We start from the raw sequence: 27,407 nt of genomic DNA, 5'->3' as shown, positions 1-27,407 counted from the left end.
GCCAGTCCAGGGGTACCAGCAATGATCTTGCTCGAAAATCCTACAACGGCACCGCACAAGAGCCAGTCCAGGGGCACTGGCAACGGTCTCGCTCGAAAAATTTCTTGTGTCACCCGCACAAGAGCCAGTCCAGGGGCATTGGCAACGATCTCACTCGAAAGATTTCATGTGTCGCCCGCACATGAGCCAGTCCAGGAGAACCAGCAACGATCTCGCTCGAAAATCCTACAATGGCCCCGCACAAGAGCCAGTCCAGGGGCACTGGCAACGATCTCACTCGAAAGATTTCATGTGTCGTCTGCACATGAGCCAGTCCAGGAGAACCAGCAACGATCTCACTCGAAAATCCTACAATGGCCCCGCACAAGAGCCAGTCCAGGGGCACTGGTAACGGTCTTGCTCGAAAAATTTCTTGTGTCACCTGCACAAGAGCCAGTCCAGGGGCACTGGCAACGGCCACGCCCAAAATGGCACATTTAATTTCATGTGTCACCCGCACATGTGCCAGTCCAGGGGCACCGGCAACGATCCCACTCGAAGGTCCATATACATGCTGCGGGCACAGGTGCCATCACGATTTCGATTTCGCTTGCCCCAATAAGTCTTCACAAGCTGAGTTTTGTGTCCAGTGAAGGAGACGGCGTTGGCATGGGTGCCAGTCATCGAATTTAACTCGATTTCGATTTCACTTGCCTCAACAGGTCTTCACAAGTGGGGTTTAGTTTCCAAATTAACTCGATTTCGATTTCAATTGCTTCCACAGGTCTTCGCAAGTGGAGTTTAGTGTCCAATGAAGGAAGGTACGCGTAAGTGGACTGGCTGAGGCCATAGATTTAGGTCTCACTTGGCTTGCAGGGTCTTCTCACGCACAGCATATTTCCAAAGGTCTCGGTCAGAAGTCATCGCCTCGGTGAGGCCCAATGTACGAAGGTTGTGCCTCACCACCTCATCCCAGGTCTTCCTGGGCCTACCTCTTCCACAGGTTCCCTCAACTGCTAGGGTGTGGCACTTTTTCACACAGCTATCCTCATCCATTCTCGCTACATGACCATACCAGCGCAATCGTCTCTCTTGCACACCATAACTAATGCTTCGTAAGTTCAACTTTTCTCTCAAGGTACTGATACTCTGTCTAGTATGCACACTGACATTACACATCCATCGGAGCATACTGGCTTCATTCCTTGCGAGCCTACGCATGTCCTCAGCAGTCATGACCCATGTTTCACTGCCATGAAGCATGGCTGTTCGTACACATGCGTCATACAACCTGCCTTTTACTCTGAGAGAGAGACCCTTTGTCGCCAGCAGAGGTAAGAACTCTCTGAACTTTGCCCAGGCTATTCTAATTCTAGCAGCTATGCTTTCAGCACACCCACCTCCACTGCTAATTTGGTCCCCAAGATAGCAGAAGCTATCAACCACTTCTAGTTTTTCTCCCTGGAATGTGGCAGAAGTTGTTTTCTGCACATTCACAGTATTTATAGCTCCTGAACATCTGCTGCATACAAAAACTAACTTCCTAGTTAACCTTCCTTTGATATTGCTGCACCTCTTATGTGTCCATAGCTTCCACTGGGTGCATCTTATAGAGTTACTACCCACTCCTTTTCTACAGATCGAGCAGGGCCATCTACCCGAAGGGGTTTGTGTTTTGTCTGCCTTCCTACTTATGAGGACTTTGGTTTTAGCTAGGTTGACTCTAAGGCCCTTCGATTCTAGTCCTTGCTTCCACATCTGAAACTTCTCCTCTAATTGTGATAGTGACTCAGCAATTAGTGCAAGGTCATCAGTGTAGAGGAGCTCTCAGGGGCATCCTGTCTTGAATTCCTCTGTTATAGCCTGGAGGACTATGATAAATAGGAGGGGGCTGAGGACAGAACCTTGGTGGACCCCTACCTCCACCCGGAATTCTTCACTGTACTCTTTGCCAACCCTCACCTTACTGACAGCGTTTCTGTACATGGCTCGCACAGCTCTCACTAACCATTCTTCTATCCCTAGTTTCCTCATTGACCACCAGATGAGAGATTGGGGGACCCTGTCAAAGCCTTTCTCCATATCAACGAAAGCCAGGAACAGAGGTTTATCCTTGGCTAGGTATTTCTCCTGAAGCTGTCTTACCAGAAATATAGCATCAGTGGTGCTTTTCCCAGGCATGAACCCAAACTGCATCTCATCTAAACTGACTCGCTCCCTAACCAGTTGAGCTATGACCCTCTCCGTGACTTTCATTACCTGATCTAAAAGCTTGATACCTCTGTAACTATTTGTATCTAAAGCGTCACCTTTACCTTTGTAGCAGTTGACTATGGTGCTGCTACACCAGTCATTGGGTATGACTCCTTCGTATATCACCTGGTTCGTAATACAGGTGACTAGGCTATAGCCGACACTGCCAGATATTTTGAGCATCTCTGCAGTGATTCCTGATGGGCCGGGGGCTTTCCCTGTCTTCATACTCTTAATTGCTTTATCTACCATGGTACTGTCAACTCGGATAGCTGGTTCCTCTGTTGGGTCGACATACGGCAGACTCTCTTTCTCCCATTCATTCTCTTTATTAAGCAATCTATCGTAGTGGCATCTCCAGACCTCTTTCTTTGCAGCCTCATTTAGAGCAAGCGTACCATCATCCATGCGAACACATTTCTCTCCTACTACATCACTATTCTCTCTCCTACACTGTCTTGCAACACGAAATACCTCAAGTGTTTGGTCCTCACGGCTCAGAACATTGGCAAATCTTTTCTTATCTGCCTCCCCTCTGGCTAAATAAACCTGTCGCGTAGCTTCCCTTCTGGCAGTTTGATAGAATTCCCTGCTACCACCGTTCTTCCAGTCCTTCCAAGCCTGTTTCTTTTGTCTAATAGCCCTGTCTACCTCCTTGTTCCACCACCACGTTATTTTGAGTCGAGAAGAGACCTTGCACCAACCACAGATCTCGTCGGTGGCCCTCAGCAGGTTGTCCCGTAGAAACGTCCAGTTGTCCTCTACATTGTGTGAAGCTACATCCCCCTCTATTTCGTCAAAGGCTTCAAGTAATAGGTCTCTAAATCTCTGTCCATTTGCAGGATCTTTGAGCTTCCATACCCTTCTCCTCCAAGCTGGTCGTCTTCTGGGCCGCCACTTAGCTCTGATCCTGAAGTCACTAACTACTAGTCTATGTTGTGGGGTACATTCTTCGGCTGGGAATGTTTTGGCATTTCTCAGCAGCCGTCTTTCCCTTTTCCTGGCGAGGATGTAATCAATTTGGCTTGTGTGCCTGCCAGAACGGTAGGTGACTAGGTGACTGGCAGGTTTCCTGAAGTTAGTATTGCAGACCATAAGGTCATTTGCATCACAGAACTCCAGCAGTCTGGTTCCCTCCTCATTGCGGGAACCAAAACCATAGCCTCCATGTACGCCATAGAAGCCCCCTGAATGTTGTCCACCATGACCATTGAAGTCACCAGCCACAAAGAGAAGGTCCCTGTCATTCGTCGATGAGGTAGTCTGCAGGAGGGTGTCATAAAATTGGTCTTTCTGTCCGTCGGGTAGCCCGGGCTGAGGAGCATAGGCCGAGATAATGGTTGCTAACCCATGGTGTAGGACTAATCTAATCTTAAGTATTCTATCGCATACTCTAACTACCTCGATTATCTTATCCACCCATTTCTCTGCAAGAAGTATACCCACGCCCCCGACCCCGTCTGTGTTTCCTGCCCAGAAAATCTTGTACCTGTGTTCTTTGCCTATGAGGAGCCTAGCGGAACCTTCTCTCCACCTTACTTCTTGGAGGCAGCAGATATCGACACGTCTCCGTTCAAGCATCTCAACAATCTCACCAGACCTACCTTTCAGTGTGCCAACGTTAAGAGTGCCAACCTTGAGGGTGTGGGAGGTATGGACCCGTGAGAACTTGGGGCGGGGAACGGCAGCGTCATGTACCTGAAAAGAAAGCTTGCATTTTGCAGAGAACATAACAATCAGTAGCATTCCTTTCAGCCAGCATCCACTATACTATCGTATTACGCACCATATGATCTCTACCTTACATAGGGGGATAAACCCTAAGTGGGGGTGGGAAATCTTTAGAAATGTTCATGGGGGACAGTCATGGTACTGGTGAGGAAGATAGGAAACCTCCGGTACTGGTGTAAAAGAAGGAACTTCCGGTACCGGTGTAGAAGGTAGGAACTTCAGGTACTGGTGTAGAAGATAGGAACTTCCAGTACTGGTGGAGGGGGTGGGAGGACGGGTGCCCCAAACCCGCGCGGGGCAAGGAGTTAATCGAAGGGGGAGGAGAATAGATATATAGAGAGGGAGTGAAAACGACATAGACATAATGAAATAGATAATCGGGAGAGACAGACAGATTAAAACAGAGAGGGAGTGAAATTGAAAGAGAAAGATTAAAAGAGAGAGGGTTATTCAAAAGCACGAGTGTTTAGGGATTTTTATCGTTTGTACCCAGTAAAATATAGAATGGTAGAAATTCGGCCAGCTAATTCTAAGACAAGGTTATAAAGTTAAGGGACTGTGTGAGGAAATACAACTGAAAACATGAAAATAAGCAGTGTGTAAGGTATGCAAGATCAAAGGCAAAAATAAGTAGCAAGTAGAAGCCTAGCTAGAAGGCATAGAAAGACTTATCTGGTCATTCTTTTTATGGTCGTATTAATTCGGCAAAGATTTTAGGAGCGAGTGAGTGAAGGAATCGATCGCGCATGCTAGTTATATAGCCCCAAACCCGCGCGGGGCGAGGAGTTAATCGAAGGGGGAGGAGAAGAGATATATAGACAGGGAGTGAAAACGACATAGACATAATGAAATAGATAATCGGGAGAGACAGACAGATTAAAACAGAGAGGGAGTGAAATTGAAAGAGAAAGATTAAAAGAGAGAGGGTTATTCAAAAGCACGAGTGTTTAGGGATTTTTATCGTTTGTACCCAGTAAAATATAGAATGGTAGAAATTCGGCCAGCTAATTCTAAGACAAGGTTATAAAGTTAAGGGACTGTGTGAGGAAATACAACTGAAAACATGAAAATAAGCAGTGTGTAAGGTATGCAAGATCAAAGGCAAAAATAAGTAGCAAGTAGAAGCCTAGCTAGAAGGCATAGAAAGACTTATCTGGTCATTCTTTTTATGGTCGTATTAATTCGGCAAAGATTTTAGGAGCGAGTGAGTGAAGGAATCGATCGCGCATGCTAGTTATATAGCCCCAAACCCGCGCGGGGCGAGGAGTTAATCGAAGGGGGAGGAGAAGAGATATATAGACAGGGAGTGAAAACGACATAGACATAATGAAATAGATAATCGGGAGAGACAGACAGATTAAAACAGAGAGGGAGTGAAATTGAAAGAGAAAGATTAAAAGAGAGAGGGTTATTCAAAAGCACAAGTGCTTAGGGATTTTTATCGTTTGTACCCAGTAAAGTATAGAATGGTAGAAATTCGGCCAGAGTGTGTATGTATATATATATATATATATTCATGTATGTATGTAGATATATATATAGAGATATATATGCATGTATATGTATATATGCATGTATGTATGAAAGCATATATATATGTATGTGTATACATATATTTATTTATATATGTATGTCATGTAGCTTACTCCAAGTGTTTGGTTGTTGATGGCACTTGCAAATATGCAGAGTTAAGCTAAGAATTTCTCTCATTTTTAATCATTTCGTTCATTCATTCATCTGCCCACACCATTACCAACCTGTACTTTTGTAAACTAAATATTTATATTAATTCTTCAAATAACTTCCAAATTGTAATCTCTCCCTCTAAAATAATCCTTTTCTTGTTTCTCACTGTGGCTAAATATTTTCCTACTGTCTCCTGGCTAAATATTTTCATAGTTTCTTGGATACATTTATATTTTGTACTGTTTTCTAAAATAATTCTTTCTTGTTCATACTGTGCTCTGAAATAGTTCTTTCTTGTTCATACTGTTCTCTAAAATAATTATTTCTTGTTCAAACTGTTCTCTAAAACAATTCTTTATTGTTCATGGTTGCACCCACCGTTTCACGCTTCCACCACAAATACTAAAAATCTCATTCCTCTTACCAGACATCCCGTTGCTCTTACTGGAAATCCCTTCTCCCGTACTGGTAGTCTACTCTCTTATATTGGTAATCTCACCCCCCCCCCCTTTGTCTCTCTCTCTGGACTAACCCAATCAGATAGCAGCCCACTTACTTATTTAATGTAACATTGGTATACTTAAACTTATATTATATTTATTTTTATTTATACCTGCAGCACCAGTAATGCTTAAATCTACAATATTCATAATGTTTATATTTACAACACCCAAAACACATTCATTTACATTTCCTTACACCCCACTACCAGTGGGGGCAACAATTTTAACAATTTTGACATGTTTGAATGATGATAGGTTAAATGCAAGAACAACCAATGTGACATGTCTATCAAGCGATCATGTTAACCTTTTCAGGTGCTGAATAACAGCTCTCCTTCCTACGTTCCCTCCTACATCCCTTTTCCAGTTTTCAGAGTTGGCACTGTAAATGCAGGCACATTGAAATATAGGTCTAGCAAGATTGTAGAGATGCATGAACAGAGGCATGTTGATGTATGCTGCATACAAGAGGTAAGGTGGAGAGGAGCTTCAGCCAGGGTCCTCACAGGCAAGACACATAGGTATAAACTCTTCTTAGAAGGTAAGTAACAGAGTAGGGGGTGTGGCCAGCCATACTTCTTGTAGAGAAATGGGTGGATAAGTTCATGGAGGTAGTCAGAGTGTTCCGATAGAGTGCTTAAACTCAGGCTAGTCTTGCAGAATAGTATAGCTACAATTATCTCTGCGTACGCTCCACAAGTGGATCTACCAAATGAACAGAAGAACCACTATTATGATATTCTTCTGCAATTACCTCAAAGATGAGTGATAATGGTTTTATGTTTGTGGTTGGAGATTTTAATGGGCATGTCAAATGGCAACTTGGTATCTTCCATGGTGTACATGGGGGCTATGGAATTAGTTCCCTAAATGAAGAAAAAACTAGGCTCCTGCAGTTCTGTGATGCAAATAACCTATTAAACTGCAACACCAACTTCAGGAAGCCAGTCTGTCAGCTGATAACCTATCAATCAGGTGACTCTGCTAGCCAGATTGATTTCATTCTCACCAGACAGTGGGATGCATAATTGCTCTTAAATACAAAGACCCTTCTTGGTGAAGAATGTACCCCCTCCAGCATAGACTAGTCATTAGTGACTTTAGACTCGAGGCCAGAAGGATGCCAAGAAGCAGACCGATCTGGAAAAGAAGGATCTGTAATCTTAAGAACCCTTCACATGGTCAGAGATTTAGGGACATCCTCATTGAGAAATTTGATGAGACGGAGGAGGACATAGAAGGCAACTGAGAATCCCTGCAAGACATCTTGCTGAGCACCACACATCTGTGGCTGGTGCAAAGTCCCTTCCAGACCTATGGTAACATGGTGGTGGAACAATACTGTAGACAGGGCCATTAGAGCAAAGAAACAGGCTTGGAAGAGTGGGGGTAGCAGGGAACTGTATCAAATAGTCAGAAGGGAAGCTAGGAGACAGGTATATATAGCCAAGGGAGAAGCAGAAAAGAATAAGTTTGCCAATGTTCAGTGACAGAAGGACCAAAGAACTGAAGTATTTCGGATTGCAAGACAATGTGTGAGAGAAAATTGTGATGTCATTGGAGAGAATGTGTCCACATAGATGATAGTGCACTTGCTTTTAATGATTTTGCAGAGAAAGAAGCTTGGAGATGCCATTATGAAAGACTGCTGAGCATGGAGAATGAATGGGAGGAGAATCTGCCAAACATTGATCCAATTGAGGGACCAGCTACCCGAATCGACAGTAGTCTGGTAGATAAAGTAATTAAGGATATGAAAACAGGGAAAGCCCCTCCCACCGGCTCTTCAGGAATCACCACTGAGATGCTTAAAATATCTGGTGGTGTGGGTTATGGTCTAGTCATCAGTATCGTAAATCAGGTAGTTCACGATCGAGTCATACCAATAACTGGTATAACAGCACCATTGTCAACAAGGTAAAGGGGATGCTTTAGGTAGAAATAACTACAGGTGATGGGATTTATGGAGAGCTTCATAGCTCAATTAATTAGGGAGAGAGTTAGCCTAGATGAGATGAAGTTTGGTTTTGTGCCAGGTAGAAGCACCACTGACGCTACATTTCTGGTAAGGCAACTGCAAGAGAAATACTTGGCCAAAGATAAACCCCTAAACTTGGCTTTTGTTGACTTAGAGAAAGCCTTTGGCAGAGTCCCCCAATCCCTTATCTGGTGGTCAGTGCAGAAACTAGGGATAGACGAGTGGTTGGTAAGAGCTGTACAAGCCCTGCACAGGGATGCTGTGAGTAAGGTGAGTGTTGGCAATGAGTATAGTGAAGAATTCCGGGTAGAAGTAGGGGTTCACCAAGGATCAGCCCTCAGCCCCCTCTTATTCGTTACAATCATCCAGGCAATAACAGAGGAATTCAAGACAGGCTGCCCTGGGTGCTCCACTATGCTGATGACCTTGCTCTAATAGATGAGTCACTACCAGAACTAGAGTTGAAGTTTCAGGTGTGGAAGCAAGGTCTAGAATTGAAGGGCCTTAGAATCAACCTAGCAAAAACCAAAGTCCTAATAAGTAGAAAGGCAGACAAATCACTAATCCCTTTAGATAGATGGCCCTGCTCGATCTGTAGAAAAGGCATAGGTAGAAACTCCGTAAGATGTACCTGGTATAAGCTATGGACACATAAAAGGTGCAGCAATATCAAAGGAAGATTAACCGGGAAGTTTTTATGTGGCAGATGCACAGGGGCAATAAACATCGAAGATGTACAGAAAACAGAATCCATCACATGTCAGGGGGAAAAACTAGAAGTAGTTGATAGCTTCTACTACCTAGCCAACCAAGTCTGTAGTGGTGCTGGATACTCTGAGAGTGTAACGGCTAGAGTAAAAATAGCCTGGGCAAAGTTCAGAAAGCTCCAACTTTTGCTGGCAACTAAGAGCCTCTCACTCAGAGTGAAAGGTAGACTTTATGATGCATGTGTGCAAACTGCCATGCTATATGGCAGTGAAACATGGGCCATGACTGCTGAGGACATGTGTAGGCTTGAAAGAAATGAAGCTAAGATGATCCGTTGGATGTGTAATGGCAGTGTGCACACACAACAGAGTGTAAGCACCCTGAGATGCTAGTGCTGCCTGATTGGCTCCCTGTGCTGGTGGCACATAAAAAGCACCATGCAAACATGGTTGATGCCAGTGCCCACCGACTGGCTCCTGTGCCTATAGCATGTAAAAAGCATCATCCAAACACATTCAATACCAGAACCCCTAGAATGGCTCCTGTGCCGGTGGTATGTAAAAAGCAGCCACTTTACTCTTTGAGTGATTGGCATTAGGAAAGGCATCCAGCTGTAGAAACCTTGCCAGATCAGATTGGAGCCTGGAATTAGAGAGAATGTGAAAGTGAGCAAGAGGGTGAGAGTGCAAGAGAGATGGTGATGAAGTGCCAGGGCATACCCTCGATGTACAGGGATCAGAATATAAATGGGACGGTAGAGTATTGCCATGGGTGCATGAATTGGTGTAGGGAATTCACATAAATGCAACAAGTTTGGGATGGGGAATGCTGTGATTGGTGAAATGTGTGTATACATGCTCCCTACTCTCAAAGGATCTTAGTCTTGCAAGTTACTTGATGACCTTGCCAGTGTTGGTGCATCCAGTCCACACTGGTTAGTGTTTGGAAGGGCATCTAGCTGTAAAAGCCATACCAAAACAGGCTTCACCAGTGGTGGTGCCATGTAAAAAGTGTTAGGAAAGGTATCCAGCTGTAAATATATATATATACACACATGTATTACTAAGTATTTTTCTGTTTTTATATATTTTTTTTTTATTTAGCCATTCCTGTATCACTTCTATAGTTTAGAATTCTCCTGGTCACTCTTTAATTAAATTAAATTCTAAATTATTGACTTCTGCTTCAACTTTCAGACCAATACTGTCCCCTTTACAGTTCCCCCTCCTCTTCTCTTTCTTTGTCTCTTTCTGTTCCTCTTTACATCTCTATTTCCTTGCCTACACACTCCAGGGTCACAAAGTAGGTCTGCTAGCTGGGAGGCAATTTATGCTATCCTACCACTGACCACTCCACTCCCCCACCGCAAGCATCATAAATATCCTTATTTGATTCGGGGTGGGGGACAATTGTCAAGTTATTTATTTAATAAATTTTTTCACTTTCAATTGTCACTGGAGAACATTGTCTGGTGGTCAAATAAATTTTCACCCATCAGACAAATTTCAATAATAGTGCAACAGTTTGTACTGACTGACCATGCATATATGCTAAGATAAACCATTTTTGCCATTTATATATATAGCCTTGCCTCTTCTTCTTCTTCTTCTTCTTCTTCTTCTTCTTCATTCCCCCACCACCTACATAATCTCTACCCCACTTACTCATCCCATATCCACACTTTATATTTTTCCCTTTTTTATTTCCTCCTGATATAAACCAAACAAGGTCTGAAAGACACACGATGTGACAAACACTCCTTTGATGTTAGTCTGATGAAGTGCCTCTCATGTCTAAAACTGCAAACATCACATGAATTTTCATTTAGAATTTTTGTGTAAACTGGATTGCAAATAGAGCCAATTATAATGAATCATTAAAGATGTGTTAAAGAATTTTCTTTGTCTTCTTTTTTCATTGGATTATTTACTCTTTGCTAAACCCACTTTATGATATAATCGTTGTGAAACTTGGATTTTCTACACCTGAGAAATTCTGGCTTTGGACTAGAACCCAATAGTGTTGATAGCCTAGTATTCAGTCAAGTGCTTCTCTGGAAATACTCTAACTTTACACCCTACCTGACCATATCTGTGTGTATGTATGTATGTGTGTGTCATGTAAAAAGCACCATTTGAGCGCTATCGTTTCCAGCTTCGCCTTACTGACACCTGTGCCAGTGACATGTGAACGAAACATTGGATTGACTCCTGTGCAAGTGGCACGTAAAAAACACCATTTGAGCTTAACCGTTGCCAGTATCGCCGGGCTGGCCCGCGTGCCGGTGGCACGTAAAAAGCGCCCACTACACTCTCGGAGTGGTTGGCGTTAGGAAGGGCATCCAGCTGTAGAAACTCAGATTGGAGCCTGGTGTAGCCATCTGGTTCACCAGGCCCCAGTCAAATCGTCTAACCCATGCTAGAATGGAAAGTGGGCGTTAGATGATAATGATATATCATCATCATCGTTGTTTAACATCCACTTTCCATGCTAGCATGGGTTGGATGATTTGACTGAGGACTGGCGAACCAGATGGCTGCACCAGGCTCCAATCTGATCTGGCAGAGTTTCTACAGCTGGATGCCCTTCCTAACACCAACAACTCTGAGAGTGTAGTGGGTGCTTTTACATGCCACTGGCACAGGGGCCAGTCAGGCGGTACTGACAACGGGCACACTCAAAGTGGTGTATTTTACATGCCACCTGCACAGGAGCCAGTCTAGCGACACTGGCAACGGCCTTGCTCGAATGTTTTTTCACATGCCAGTAACGCTATGCTGGTAACGATCACGCTCAAATGGTGCTATTTATGTGCGACTGGCACGGAAGCCAGACAGCTGCTCTGGCAATGATCACACTTGGACGGTGCTCTTAGCGCTCAACTGGTACAGGTGCCAATCATCAAATTTGGTTCAATTACGATTTCGATTTCACTTGCCCCAACAGGTCTTCACAAGCAGAGTTTAGTGTCCAATGAAGGAGAAGTTGTCATGGGTGCCAGTCATCGAATTTGGTTCGATTTCAATTTCATTTGCCTCAACAGATCTTTGCAAGCAGAGTTTAGTGTCCAATGAAGGAAAGGTACGCATAAGTGGGCTGGCTATACCCTGGCAGAGGCCTCAGATTATGGTCTCAATTGGCTAGCTGGGTCTTCTTGTGCACTGCATATTTCCAAAGGTCTTGGTCACTAATCATTGCCTCGGTGAGGCCTAATGTTCAAAGGTTGTACTTCACCACCTCATCCCAGGTCTTCCTGGGTCTACCTTTCCCACAGGTTCCCTCAACCGCTAGAGTGTGGCACTTTTTCACACAGCTATCCTCATCCACTCTCGCTACATGACCATACCAGCGCAATCATCTCTCTTGCACACCACAACTGATGCTTCTTAGGTCCAACTTTTCTCTCAAGGTACTTAGACTCTGTCAAGTATGCACACTGACATTACACATCCATCGGAGCATACTGGCTTCATTTCTTGTGAGCTTACACATGTCCTCAGCAGTCACAGCCCATGTTTCACTGACATGTAGCATGATTGATCGTACACATGCGATATATAGTGTGCCTTTTACTCTGAGTGAGAGGCCCTTTGTCACCAGCAGAGGTAAGAGCTCTCTGAATTTGCCCAGGCTATTCTTATTCTTGCAGCTACACTTTCAGCGCACCCTCCCCCACTACTAACTTGGTCACCTAGATAATGGAAGCTATCAACTACTATCTTGCGAGTTAGCCTTCCCTTGATATTGCTGCACCTCTTATGTGTCCATAGCTTCCACTGGGTGCATCTTATAGAGTTTCTACCTACGCCTTTTCGACAGATCGAGCAGTGCCATCTACCTGAAGGGGTTTGTGTTTTGTCTTCCTACTTATTAGGACTTTGGTTTTAGCTAGGTTGACTCTAAGGCCCTTCGATTCTAGTCCTTGCTTCCACATCTGAAACTTCTCCTCTAGTTCTGATAGTGACTCAGCAATTAGCGCAAGATCATCAGTATAGAGGAGCTCCCAGGGGCATCCTGTCTTGAATTCCTGAGTTATTACCTGGAGGACTATGATAAATAGGAGGGGGCTGAGGACTGAACCTTGGTGGACCCTACCTCTACCTGGAATTCTTCACTGTACTCGTTGCTAACCCTCACCTTACTGACAGCGTCCCTGTACATGGCTCGCACAGCTCTCACTAACCATTCTTCTATCCCTAATTTCTTCATTGACCACTAGATAAGGGAACAAGGGACCCTGTCAAAGGCTTTCTCCATGTCGATGAAAGTCAGGTACCACCGTTTTTCCAGTCCTTCCAAGCCTCTTTCTTTTGTCTAATAGCCCTGTCAACAACATTGTTCCACCACCACGTTATTTTGGGTTGAGAGGGGACTTTGCACCATCCACAGATATGGTCAGTGGCCCTCAGCAGGTCGTCCCATAGATACCTCCAGTTGTCATCTACATCGTTTGAAGCTATATCCCCTTGTTTTGTCAAAGGCTTTGAGTAATATGTCTCTAAATCTCTGCCCATTCGCAGGATCCTTAAGTTTCCAGACCCTTCTCCTCCATGCTGGTCGTCTTCTGGGCAACCACTTAGCCCTGATCCTGAGTCACTAACTACTAGTCTGTGTTGTGGAGTACATTCTTCGCCTGGGAAGGTTTTGGCATTTATAAGCAGCCATCTTTCCCTTTTTTTGGCAAGGATGTAGTCAATTTGGCTAGTGTGTCTGCCAGAATGGTAGGTGACTAGGTGACTGGCAGGTTTCCTGAAGTTAGTATTGCAAACCATAAGGTCATTTGCATCACAGAACTCCAGCAGCCTGATTCCCTCCTCATTGCAGGAACCAAACCATAGCTTTTATGTACGCCATGGAAACCCCCTAAATGTTGTCCAATATTTCCATTGAAGTCACCAGCCACAAAGTGAAGGTCCCTGTCATTCATCAACAAGGTAGTGTGCAAGATGGTGTCATAAAATCGGTCTTTCTGTCCATCGGGTAGCCCTGGCTGAGGGGCATAGGTCGAGATAATGGTTGCTAACCTATGATGAAGGATTAATCTAATCTTAAGTATTCTATCACATACTCTGACTACCTCGATTACCTTATCCACCCATTTGTCTGCAAGAAGTATACCCACGCCTTTGACCTCGTCTGTGTTCCCTGCCCAGAAAATCTTGTACCTGTGTTCTTTGCCTGTGAGGAACTTAGCGGAACCTTCTCTCCACCTTACTTCTTTGATGCAGCAGATATCGACACATCTCCATTCAAGCATCTCAACAATCTCACCGGACCTACCTTTCAGTGTGCCGACGTTGAGAGTGCCAACCCTGAGGGTGTGGGAGGTATGGGCCCATGAGACCCTGAGACAGGGGTCAGCAATGTCATGTGCCTGAAAAGAAATCTCACATTTGGCAGAATTCATAAACAAGCAGTAGCCTTCAATTCAACCTGCATACACTACACTATCATATTTTTGCACTATATGATCACTACCCTACATAGGAGGAGATAAACCCTAAGTAAGGGTGGGGGTGGTGTGAAGCCTTTAGAAGTGTTCATGGGAGACAACTAAAAGAGTAAAGCTGAGTGATAAAGATGATTGTGGAGGAAAAGAGAGAGAGTGAGAAATGAGAGGGCAGCAGTGGATGGAGATTTAAAGAGAATATAATGAATGAATGAATGATTCAATGCAGGTACAATATACATTTTAATTTCTGTTATTTTAATGTTTCTGTCTTGCCAGACTTTACACAGGTGAGTGAGTTTTCTTCAGAGAAAATAAAATGCTATAAAATATCTAATAGTGTTGTTTTCCGTTTTTTTTCCTACAGGTTGAATTAGATGGTAAAAAAATCAATCTCCCCAAATTGGAAGGCCTTGTTGTTTTAAATATCAGTAGTTGGGCTGGAGGTTGTCGGGTCTGGGAAATCAAAGCAGATGAAGAAGAAGATGAATACATACCTGCCAGGTGAGTTTAATTTGAATTACTAGAAAAGGTGTCAGGTTTGTGAAAACTATAGTGTTTCGAGTGGTTGGTGTATCATTAAGAGACTTGTCTTTTAATGTGATTGCATGAATAAGGAAGTTATTGATATCTGGAGATGTTAGGAAAACTTTTGAGAATAATGATGATAGCATCGCTGGTAATGATGGTTGTTGTTATTGTTTAGTTTCTTTCTTCTTGTTGGTATGAATTGGATACTTGCTCACAATAGCAATTTTCTAAACATTTCAGTCTTCTGTTATGTCTCTACATAACCTAATGTTATTAGATTTAATCGAACTATTTCCTTTCAAGTCTTCATCTTTTTTTAACTTTACTTCGTTGTTTCAATACTTTATTTCTTCAACATTTATTCCCCTCCACCTCACATTATACATACAAATGTCTGCAGTTATCAGCACCAAACAGCCAATATCTCTGATGTTTACATACATACATACATACATAAACACACGCGCATACACACACACACACACACACACACACACAATGTGGTTTGCATCTATTTTCTCGAGAGATGAAGAGGGGAAAGAAACAAAAAGAAAGTGAAATAGTAAGAGGAAAAGGAACTTTTTTCACTGGAAGCTATATCCTTAAAGTGTATTCTGTATCAGAAATTATTTTCCCCTACTGGAAAGTACTTTAGGGGTTTGTAGTGTCAGGTAAAACATACAGGTCTTATAACTGATAGGTTGTGATGTTAATATGGTTCAGTCCTGTTTGGTGCAATTTTAACCAGACTCTCACTCATACTGATCATGAAACTCCAAATGATATTCTAGAACAAATCTAGAAATAATATCTTTCATAGAATTCATTTAGATGCTTTGAGTGCACAAGCACAGCTGTGTGATTTTGAGTTCAGTCCCACTGTGTGACACCTTGAGTAAGTGTATTCTATTATATCTGAAGCCTGATGACTCAACTGGTAGACAGAAAGAAACTAAGCTCATAATACATAACACTAAAAAAATACCTTGGATTGAAAGAAAAGGAGCAGTAAGTCACTTGAAGGACTTCAACCATGTATTTACTGTAACCCACTCTGTTATGATGCCATTACAATTATCTTTTGCTAGATTTACCACTGTGTTAACAGAAGATTATTTTACATATTTCTTAACATTTCTATATCTTTAAATGTTAAAGGTTTATTTATCCTTGATTTATCCTCTTAAATTCTCTCCACTGTCTCCAGATATCTGATTAGGTGGGCATGTCCTACACACCCATGTAATCTCTAAATAATTTCATCACAGATTTAGCAGTCAGTATTTGAGGTTGATGTAACATCAGTTGACCAAACCTTTATCCTCACTGGACCTATCATCTAATGCCTTATCACTAACCAACACACAGCTACATACATACTATGACACCTCTCTCTCTCTCTCTTTCCCTCTCTCTCTCTTTCCCTCTCTCTCTCCACTTCTAGACCCTTCATGTCAGCTGACTGGTCAGAATTTTGCCAGTTTTATGCAAATAAATCCTGGCAGCACATGTTCCTCCAAGAAGAGTTGAAGAGTTGTTAGAGGATTTTGTAGAGTGCCAGATGTAGGAAATATTAAAAGGATATTCAGCCTTGTCTATGAAATAGGTGTTGACTAATTAGTTGAATTTAAATCATAGTAATTCTGCAAAAAGTTATTATTTCAAATACATTAAATTACTTGTATCAGAGATACATTTTTTTAAGTCTTAAAAATGTGCAAAAGACATTTTTTTATATACCTTTTTTTATATAGAAAAGTTTATACAATTTTTCCTGAACATATTCCAATTGTAGCCATTCATATGACTTGAGATTGTCATACTATCATCCCCATATAAGCCTGAACTGTAGGGAAGGTGGGGGGGGGGGATTTATAGATGGTCATGGTCTCAAATGGTGAAACCATCTAATGACAGCTCCTTTCAGAAGGCTGGAGTAGATGCCATTCGATGAAGGAACACTGTACAATGAATTCATAGAACCAATCTGTAACTTTTAAATGCTTTTGCTCCAGGTCACAAATATATACAAGTTGAATAATCATGGAAAGTGTTTACAAGTGAAGGCCATATTCAGCTTCTGTGTATTCTACCTCATATCTGCTCAGTGTCTGTTAGCTGTTGCATCTGCTGTGCAAGAGCTAACGAGGTCACGTCTGCACACCTTGCTGACACAATGACAAAGAGGAAGAACTGAGTGCTGGAACCTCAAAGTTACATGTGCCATTTTGTGGTAAGCTATTTAGGCAGCTACCATCAGGGGAGGTAACTGCATCTACAGGGCCCCCTTAGACTGCAAACGGTTGACCAAAAGGAAGGCGGGCGAAATGTACATGTGCGATAGAAGGACACAGAAGAATGAAACATGGCAAAACAGTTGTATGAACAATGCAAGAGTACAAACATGGAGGAAACATGCAGAAAAAAATGTCTGTTTTTGTAGAGAACAAAATGTGTGATACATAGAATCCGAACTATGGCTGAACAATAGAAAAATACAATGCAAATATGTACAAAGAAAAAAATATTCAGCAAAGAAAGGTGTCCAATCAAACAGACTGTAGCTGCCTAAAATTTCTTCAGGGTCTCTAGGGTAAATAATCTGACTAGGGTTATTTATCCTGGATCTATCTTTTTAAATTCTCTCCACTTTGACTCCAAATTTCTGATAAGATGGACTTGTCCTACACACCCATGAAACTTTAATTAATTTGAAACTAAATAAAACTGCCAAATATGTTGAGTGATACTTTCTTTTGTTTGTTCACTCCCTCTCTCACACACTCTCTTTCTCTCTCTCTCTCTCTCTCTTGCTATATATGTATATGAACTGGTCAAGGTCAAGGTGATCCGAGATATCAACGTCGGCAATGACACCCCGGTGTCACGCCACTTCCGTTCTGCCGGCCACTCATTGCGGCAACACCTGTCTGTGTTTGGATTGTCCATGCACAGGGGCCATCCGGACTCCCGTTTGCGCCGTGAACAGGGATTAATCTTCTATCTTCGCTCCTTTGCGCCACATGGGCTCAACTCCCCTCCACTCTTCATCTAACCCCCTCCTCCTGTCTCTCTCCCCCACCCTCCCTCCTACCACCCATCTCTCCCCTCCCCCACCTCCTGCTCCGACTCCTACTTCTTTGTATGTCTCTTCACCTCTCTTCATACTTCTCTCCACTCCCACTTCTCTTCACCCCTACTCTTTCTCTCCTCTCTCTTACTCTCACTCACTCTCTTCTCTCGTACTCCCCCCTCTCTCACTCTTACTCTCTACACTCTTACTCTCCTACTCTCTACACTCTTACACTCTTACTCTCTCACCCTTACTCTCTCACTCTCTTCCCCTCTCTCTCACTCTCTTTCTCCCCCCCCATACCCCTCTTCCCTCTCTCTCACTCTCTTTCTCTTCCTCTCTTTCTCTTCCTCTCTTTCTCTTCCTCTCTTTCTCTTCCTCTCATTCTCCCCCCCATACCCACCTTCCCCTCTTTCTCTCCCCCCATACCCACCTTCCCCCTCTCTCAATCCACCTTCCCTCTCTTATACCCACCCTCTCTCCTCTCTTCCTCTCCCCTCCCATACCCATCTTCCCCCTCTCTTACATCCACCTTCCCCTTCTCCCTCCTCGTCAACACCCCCTCATAAGCTCATCCCACCACACCCCAACACACTCCTACTCTACCTTCCCACTCCACCCCATCCAATTCCTTACACCCACCACCCACCCCTACCCACATACCCCACCCTACCCAATACCCCTACCCCACCCTACCCACAGACCCCTACCTCTACCCCACCCTCAGCCTAACCCACACTCCACCCATGCCCTCCCCACCTCCCAACACCCTCACATCACACCACACCAATACCCTCGCATCACACCACACCAATACCCTCGCATCACACCACGCACACACTACAACTGACCTACTACTTTCTCCCTTTCTCCCTTTCTCCCTTCCCCATTTTCACACTACATACGTCAAGATCACCAGCATTCTACCTCCCACACACAGCCCCTCGTTCCCGATCACCGTTTGTTATCTCCCCCTTTCTTAGCTCTCCTGAAATAAGAATTTCTAACTTCCGGTCAGCCATTATTATGATTGACCGTTGACTGAACACTATTCAATTTTTTTTCTCCGTGTTTTTCTCCTTGTCTCCGTATTCTTTCTGTTGAAGAGCGTAGCTCGAAACGTCAAAGACTTTCCGTATTCCCGAGCGTCATACTAATATATACTTTTGTTATTTACACCACCTGTCCTCGTCTGTTGTTATTATTTGTATATTCTCCCATATATATATATCAAAAATTTAAATGAGAGTTTTGACGCTAATATCTATTATCATTGAAATTTATTCATATTTCAACATTTCTGTATAAGGTTATATTTAACTGTTAAATTCAAGTTAAATAAATAAATTACCTTACACATCTTCAGGGTAAAAAGGTAAATAGCAAAAAGTAAACACCAAAAACATCGTCTCTAAGTCTGGTTCATATTCAAATTTCGGTGGAGATGGAGTATATGTAATCTGGGTATACTCCCCCTTTTAAATTTTGTTTTTTTTTACGGAATCCTACGTTTCAGACCATGGAGAATCCGATTCTGGAAAAAAAATTTCAAAAATCTCAATTTCAAAATTTCGATCCCACCCCCCGGTTTTTATATAGATTCACAGGGTAAACCTAACTCAAACCCTAACCCTAACCCTGACCCTAACCCTAACCCTGACCCTAACCCTAACCCTAGACCTAACCCTAACACTAGTTTTGTGAGATTTGGCTGTTATTTCTAGCATGTAAATAGCCTGCTTGGTGGGGGGGGGGGATTGAAATTTTTCAAAAAATTTTTTTTCAGAATCGGAATCTCCATAGCCTAAAACGTGGGATTCCGTAAAAAAAATTAATAAATAAGGGGGGGGGGGGGAAGGTTCAGATTACATATAGTCCATCTCTACCCAAATTTCTTCTTAAATAAATTCCTCCTTAAATAAAGGTCCGTCAAAAGGAGAAAACCCCTCATAATATTATCAATTATAAACAATCACATATTACAAATATTGATTCCTGGTAATAACTTCTAAATCAATGGAAATCTATATTATATTATCTCTAGAAACTTCAGCAAATAACCACAAATACAAATACAATTGCTCTTGGTAAATTATACATTGATATGGCCTGCCTTAAGACCTACTATTATACTATAATATACTATAATACCCGATCATACTGAAAATTATAACTCATTTAAACCAGAGAAATGTGTGCCTCAGATAATGGGTACATCTGAAAGCATTATATGTGAGTTTATTTATCAACTTACCCTTAGAGAATAATATAAAATATAATTCTAGATTACACAGCGAGCAATATCTCTTACCTTTGTCATAAGGGAAAAATTTCCCAATAATTGACCATTCTAATGAATATTGCTTTTTTTGTTCCTTCAGTTCCCAAATGAATTTATTAAGACTAGTACTTGCTATTTTATCTCTATCTCTAAAGGTACTATAATGATTAGATAATCTTTTACAGATTTGTCCCGAAGAACACCCCAAGTATAGGCTAACATCTGTCAGTCCTTACCTTACATTGATAAACTACATTTCTCACTCTCACATTTGGGCCTTCAAACTTCAATCTCTGTTACTGTAATCATATTACGATTATTATTACTATTATTATTATTATTATTATTATTATTATTATTATTATTATTATTTATATCAGGGTTCACATCGCTATCCTCCCCAATTCCTTTTGATTTAAGTATTTTAAAATTATGAGCTGCAATTATTTGGGCTAAGCTCATAGTGTTTGAGAAACCAAACCTAATGCTATGTGTATTAATAATTTTACCATAGTGTGAATTCTTTGGGAAATATCTGCTTATCACCTCTCTAAACTGTGCAATCAAATTAGATTTAACATTTCTACCAAAGGGGACTATGAACCATATATTATCATCTTTAGTGTTATCACAGTCACTAGTATAATTCTTAAAAAATTTTAAATTACCTATGTTACGTTTATGAATATCTCTGGGTTTATTTTCCTTATTTCGTCTTAGCTTATTCTTATACCTATTATTCTTATCTGTCTTAATGTTGTTACGATCAGGTTCAACATAGTAAACCTTCTCTTTGTATCCTGCCCTATTTAATGCCGAATTATAGAATATAGCAATTGTATTTGTTAGAAATAATATATTTCTAAGTATTTGTGGTTATTTGCTAAAGTTTCTAGAGATAATATAATATAGATTTCCATTGATTTAGAAGTTATTACCAGGAATCAATATTTGTAATATGTGATTGTTTATAATTAATAATATTATGAGGGGTTTTCTCCCTTTGACAGACCTTTATTTAAGGAGAAATTTGAATATGAACCAGACTTAGAGACAATGTTTTTGGTGTTTACTTTTTGCTATTTACCTTTTACCCTGAAGATGTGTAAGGTAATTTATTTATTTAACTTGAATTTAACAATTAAATATAACCTTATACAGAAATGTTGACATAGGAATAAATTTCAATGGTAATGGATATTAGCGTCAAAGCTCTCATTTAAATCTTTTATATATAACCAAGGAGATCGATCCATAAGAAGTCTACTTTAGACCTTTGGGGAGAAATCTCTTGCTATTTTGGTAGCGATTACATGTTTATCTCATCAACACATTGTGGAGATATCATCATATGAACATACACACACACACACACACACACACACACATATATATCACTAAGAGCACACAAGACTTGGACTCTCTCAAATGCCCAGAAGGTTCTCTTGAGGTAGCAGATAGTTTCTGTTAGCTAGGTGACCAAATTAGCAATGGGGGTGGATGCTTTGAAAGTATTGTTTTTAGAATATGAATTGAATGGAGAAAGTTCAGAGAGCTACTACCTCTGTTGGCAACAAAGGACTCTCTCTCAGAGTGAAAAGTAGATTGTATGATGCTTGTGTATAAACAGCTATACTCCATTGTAGTGGGTTTTGAATGCAGAGGACATATGTAGACTAGAGATAAATGAAGGCAGTATGCTCCACTGGATGTGCAGCATCAATGTGCATGAACTACAAAGCACAACTGTGTAGAGAGAAAATTTGGATGTGAGAGGAATCAAATGCAGCATGCAAGAGAGGAGACTACGTTGGTTTAGACATGTGATGTGTATGAATGTAGACAGTTGTATAAAGAAGTGCCAGTCACTGACATCGGATGGCACCTGTGGAAGAGCGAGTCCCAGGAAAACATGGGATGAAATGGTGAGGACTGATCTCAGGATGTTGGGACTCACAGAGAAAATGACACTAGACCTAGATGTCCAGCGATATGAGGTTCTAGAGAAGACTTGCTCATGTCAGCAAACATGAGTTCTAGGAGTGTTGTCTCCCACCCATGTAACAATAAAACTTTCACACTCTCTACACCAACAAACGAAACTATACCCCCTCCCCCTTCCCAAACTGTTTTTCTTCTCTTCCTCACATTTCCTTTTCATTCACTATAACTACTTTCCACTCCACTCCCCAATCCAGTCCTGCTACTCTGCTCACTGTATCATTGCTTCCCCCGTCCCCCTCCACATACCCAAATTCTCATTAATCACAGCATTCACCAATCTAGTCCTCACTAACTTGCTCACTGTATCATTGCTTCCTACGTCCCCTCCTCCTCTATATACCCAAGGTTCTCACCAGTCACTGCATCCCCCACCCCCACTCATGACTTCTTGGCGATACCCTACCAGCACCTACCACCATTCATTTCTCTCTTCCTTGCTCTACCATCTCATCTATGCCCTAGTCCTCATTCATTGCAAGTATATCCTGGCACTTACTGCTCTTGCTGTCTTCTACTCTCTCTCTCTCTCTCTCTCTCTCTCTCTCTCTCTCTCTCTCTCTCTCTCTCTTTCCCTTGCTCTCTCCTCTGGTTGAATAATCATGTATCTCCTCTGCAGCAGCAAACTGTTTCTGCCTTCATTCTTGGTCACTTGCTTTTACCTCTGGCTATGTAACCATGTATCTCCTTTACAGCAGCACACCTCTTTCTTGTTAACTCCTACTCTCTCTAGGTAACTGTTTCTGCCCTCATTCTTATTAACACACACTCTCTCTCTCTCTCTCTCTCTCTCTGTAACCAGGAAACTCTTCCAAAGCAAAACTTCTGCTTCTGTCTCACTCTAATCTTTCATCATCTGACACAAAATCACCTCCTCTACTGTTCCCTCCTCTCTCAAATATACACTTTGTTTTCCAAAGTCACTTGCTGACTCCACCAGTGCAGGTTTCACTTTAAAAGCACCCAATCCACACTGTAAAGTGGTTGGCATTTGGAAGGGCATCCGGCGGTAAAAAACCTCATCAAAACTGACCTCATCTGTGTGAGTGCCACACAAAAAGCACTCGGCTGACTCTATACAGTGGTTGATGTTAGGAAGGACAACATCCAGCTATAAGAAAACCATGCCATAACAGACACAGAAGCATGGCGCAGGCTCCTGCTTGGCCAGCTCCTATCAAATCATCTAACCCATGCCAGCATGGAGAGAGGATGTTAAATAATGACAATGATGATGGTGATTATGATGATGATGATTTATGTATAACAGGGAAAAAGGGAATGAAAAACCCTGGCAGATATCAATAAAGCATTCAGTATTGAAAGAATTTGATTAACAATATTCAACATTTAGACACCAGTAAATGTAAGTAGAATACAGATATCAGGTAAATCCTCATACATGACAGGTAAATCCAAATATCTTTTGACAGAATTTTAAAAAATTCAGAGTATTTGACAACAAAAAATACGTACAGAGAAAATTACATCTTTATTGTAGATCTCACCTTACAATTGATTCTATTGCATTAACATTTATATATATATTTTTTTTTTTTAAAGTTTCAGCTCAGAGCTGCGGCCATGCTGATGCACCACCGTGTTGCTACACTGTTATTACAGGGACCCTCTTACAATACGTGGCACTTGGTGAAGAATGGAGTTTGATTTAGCAACCCTCATTTGCACCTCCTGCCGTGAAGTAGGTTCATCTGGGACTCTCGATAGGAAGAGGTCCAGTTTTGATTTAAAAACTCCTACATCTACTTTGTGCAGATTCCTCAGGCTCTTTGGGAGAATATTAAAAAGCTGTGGGCCCCTGAATCCCAAGCTGTTGCAGTAACTGGTCCTGAAGCGCGATGGCATTGCTGGGATCTTTGGCACTATGCAGTGTCGTCCCGTTCTGGCATTGGTGTAGCTTTCAATGCCAAAATTTGGCACAATTCCTTCTAGGATCTTCCAGATGTATATTACTGCATACCTCTCCCGCCTTCTCTCCAGGGAGTAGAGTCTTAGCTGTTTCAGCCTTTCCCAGTAGCTGAGCAGTTGCAAAGAGACAATCTTCGTTGTGAATCTCCTCTGGATTGCTTCAAGGTCTGCTGTTAATTTCAGACTGGTGGGTAACCACAGCTGTGAGCAGTAATCCAGGCGGCTGAGGATGAATGTCCTCCAGAGGATTATCATGGTTTCCTTATCTCTGGTTCTGAATGTTCTCAGGATCCATCCAACCAATCGTCTGCACTTTGTTGCCATTCTGGTAATGTGCACTTGGAAAGAGGTATCATCACTCATGTCGATACCCAGGTCTCTCACTGATTTAGGCTCTGGGATTGAAATTCCCTGTGGACCAGTGTACTCTGTAAGTTTCATATTCAGTTTTGGACGTTGGTAGCGCAGGGCTTGGAATTTTTCAGCATTAAACAGCATATTATTGTCCTCAGCCCATCTGTAAACTGAGTCCAATTCCTGCTGCAGGTGTGCAACATCACTGGAGTTCTGTATTGTCTGCGTAGCTTGCAAGAGTGGCTATCCGGGCACTTGAAGGCATATCTGAGAGAGCGACTATAAAAAGCAATGGTCCCAAGACAGTGCCCTGTGGAACACCGCTCATTATTTGTGTTTTAATAGAGGTGGCTCCATTAGCCACTACTGCCTGACTTCTATCTTTCAGAAAGTCATGTAACCACTCTCCAAGTTTACCAGCTATGCCAAGATCACGCAGTTTGTGGCATATCACAGCATGATCCACTTTGTCAAAAGCTTTTGCAAAATAAAGGTATATTACGTCCACATTTGAGTTGTTGAGTAACTGCCTCAACACCCAGTCGTAATGTTGTAAGAGCTGGGTCAGGCAGCTCCTACCTGGTCGAAAGCCATGTTGGTTATCACTCAGCAATTTATTTTCTTCAAGGAATGCGATCAGTTTTCCTCTGATTATCCTTTCCATGACTTTGCTGATGTGTGAAGTCAGAGAGATAGGCCTATAGTTTTTGGCATCTGCTCTGCTTCCCCCTTTATGGATTGGGCATATTATTCCCTCCTTCAGCTTGCTTGGCAGTCTTCCATTTGCGAGAAAGCTCTGGAAGAGGATCTGGAGGGGTTTTGCCAGGGCATGCTTATATATACATATATGTTAATGCAATGTTATCAAAGCAATCCAAAATAAGTGAAATTCAAATTGAACATATCAAATATTAAATACTACCAGTACACAAACACCTACAAAATGAATGCTTAAAGGGAATTCAATTTTAAGACATTGTTGTAATTAACTAATGATGGCATCAGTGTATAACAAAAGAATTTATAAAAATTAAAAATAAATGTATTTAAGAAAGGTCATTTTTGTATTCCGCTATTGGTGAAATCAGTGGATAACAAAATAATAGAAGAAACATAAGAGTTCTACATTACAAAGATTAGAAACAGAGAAATATAATCTAAAAAGGCCATTCTTGTATTGTTGACATCACTGGATAACTAAAGAATAAAAGATAAACGTAAGAATTCTATGTTATGATTATTAGAAACAAAAATTTTACATCACATTTAGGTATCTACTTATTAAACGTATTAAAGCTTTTAGAAGAATTAATTTTTTATATAATGTATGAAAAGCTATTATAATTAAGAATTGAAATATTTGAATGTCTTTCTAAATTTATGGCAACATCTTATTGTAAAGTTATTAAAATTCAATAAAATTATTTTAGAAGTAATTATATAATACATTTCTTCAAGGCAAAAATCACATATAGAATTACCAATATTGTACGATGGAGCATAACTAATAATTGGACCACTTGAAATCATACTTAATGCTCCTATCTTTTAAATCCCTAATGCGTATACTAAGAATTGTAGAATTACTTCTTCTTCTTAAATGAATGAGAATGATTATAAAATCTCGATTTCAAAATTGTAGCAGATGAACCAGTGTAATAATACTTATGATCCGCTGTTATTACCTTGCACTGATAGACTATATTTTTCCTTAAACACTGATTTTCTATAGGGCATATTTTGTTTTTACAATTACATAGGCATTTATTCACTTGTATTAGATACTCAGTTAAAAGGATTTCTACTAGTTTTCCTCTCCAAATTAGGCATTAAGTTGGAATTATTATTATTACAATTAATATTGAAGTTATTAGAGTCGTAATTCCTAATAGAATCAAAACCTTGTTAAAAAAGAAATTATCATTAGAGTTAATTTCACAATACTCATTATTTATTCTACTCTTGTTTATAGAGGTAGAATTAAAATATTCCCTAATTCTCTGTTTGTGTGCTGCTATAATCTCAGCTAAATTTCTGGTGATTAAATATAAAAACTTTATACTACAGCAATTAAATGATTTCCCATGTTTACTTGAAGGTGAGAAATACTTATCTAGTGCAGCAAAGAATTTTTGAGGGATATTGGTTGCTTTTGAATATGACAATGGAGCATTATAGCAAATGATATTCTTTCAATTATTTATATACACTTTTATTATTAACTTTATTAATAACTTTATTAATAACTTTATTAATATTGAGTTTTTTCTTACTGTAATTTTTAATCTTAATTTTTTTTATTATTCTTATAAAGCAGCGAACTGGCAGAATTGTTAGCACGCTGAGCGAAATGCTTAGCAGTATTTCATCTGCCGCTATGTTCTGCGTTCAAGTTCCGCCAGGGTTGACTTTGCCTTTCATCCTTTTGGGGTTGATTAAATAAGTACCAGTTATGCTCTGGGGTCGATGTAATCGACTTAATCCCTTCCCCCAAATTTGAAGCCTTATGTTTCCAATAGAAAGGGTTGTTATTATCATTGTTATTATTATTATTATTATTCAATAGTCTTATTTTTATAACGTGCTTTCCCTGCACTACCGAGTGCAGCTTTGTGTGCCTTAGGTATGTGCTGTGGTTTGCTGTGATGCTCTTATGGTTACTGTATTGAAAGTGTTTTGCATAGGATGTGTGCAGTGTCCAGTAATGCAATTTTCTGTATGTTATATATATTTGTAAGTCCTGATGTTTTGTTATGTATTTGTCTGAATATTTTTTTATTATACTTAATGTGCCCACTATGATAGGAATTGTTTCTGTTTTTAGATTCCACATTCGAATTACCTCTATTTCCAGGTCTTTGTATTTTGAAAGTTTCTCCATTTCTTTTAGAGAAACATTGCCATCTGCTGGTATTGATATATCAATTAGAAAACATTTTTTTCTTCATTAT

The 27,407-nt window shown here is 41.0% G+C and overlaps 1 protein-coding gene across 7 annotated transcripts in view; it reads left to right on the top strand.

Moving 5' to 3' along the window:
• LOC106870969 (diacylglycerol kinase epsilon) overlaps positions 1–27,407 on the top strand; it is a 230,670-nt gene that overhangs the window by 142,285 nt on the left and 60,978 nt on the right. For all 7 annotated transcript variants that reach the window (XR_016240656.1, XR_016240655.1, XM_052978393.2 and 4 more), the window contains one exon: positions 14,655–14,791. Coding sequence is in view for 5 of the 7 variants with exons in the window: in XM_052978393.2 (XP_052834353.1) it covers positions 14,655–14,791 (137 nt within the window). In the remaining 2 variants the exon portion in view is untranslated. The remainder of the gene's footprint in view (positions 1–14,654; positions 14,792–27,407) is intronic.

This window comes from Octopus bimaculoides, chromosome 2 (genome assembly GCF_046866305.1).
Source record: "Octopus bimaculoides isolate indiv1 chromosome 2, ASM4686630v1, whole genome shotgun sequence".
NCBI classification, from domain to species: Eukaryota; Metazoa; Mollusca; class Cephalopoda; order Octopoda; family Octopodidae; genus Octopus; species Octopus bimaculoides.
Note: the sequence above shows the minus strand (reverse complement) of the source record. Positions and strands in the feature narration are given on the sequence as shown.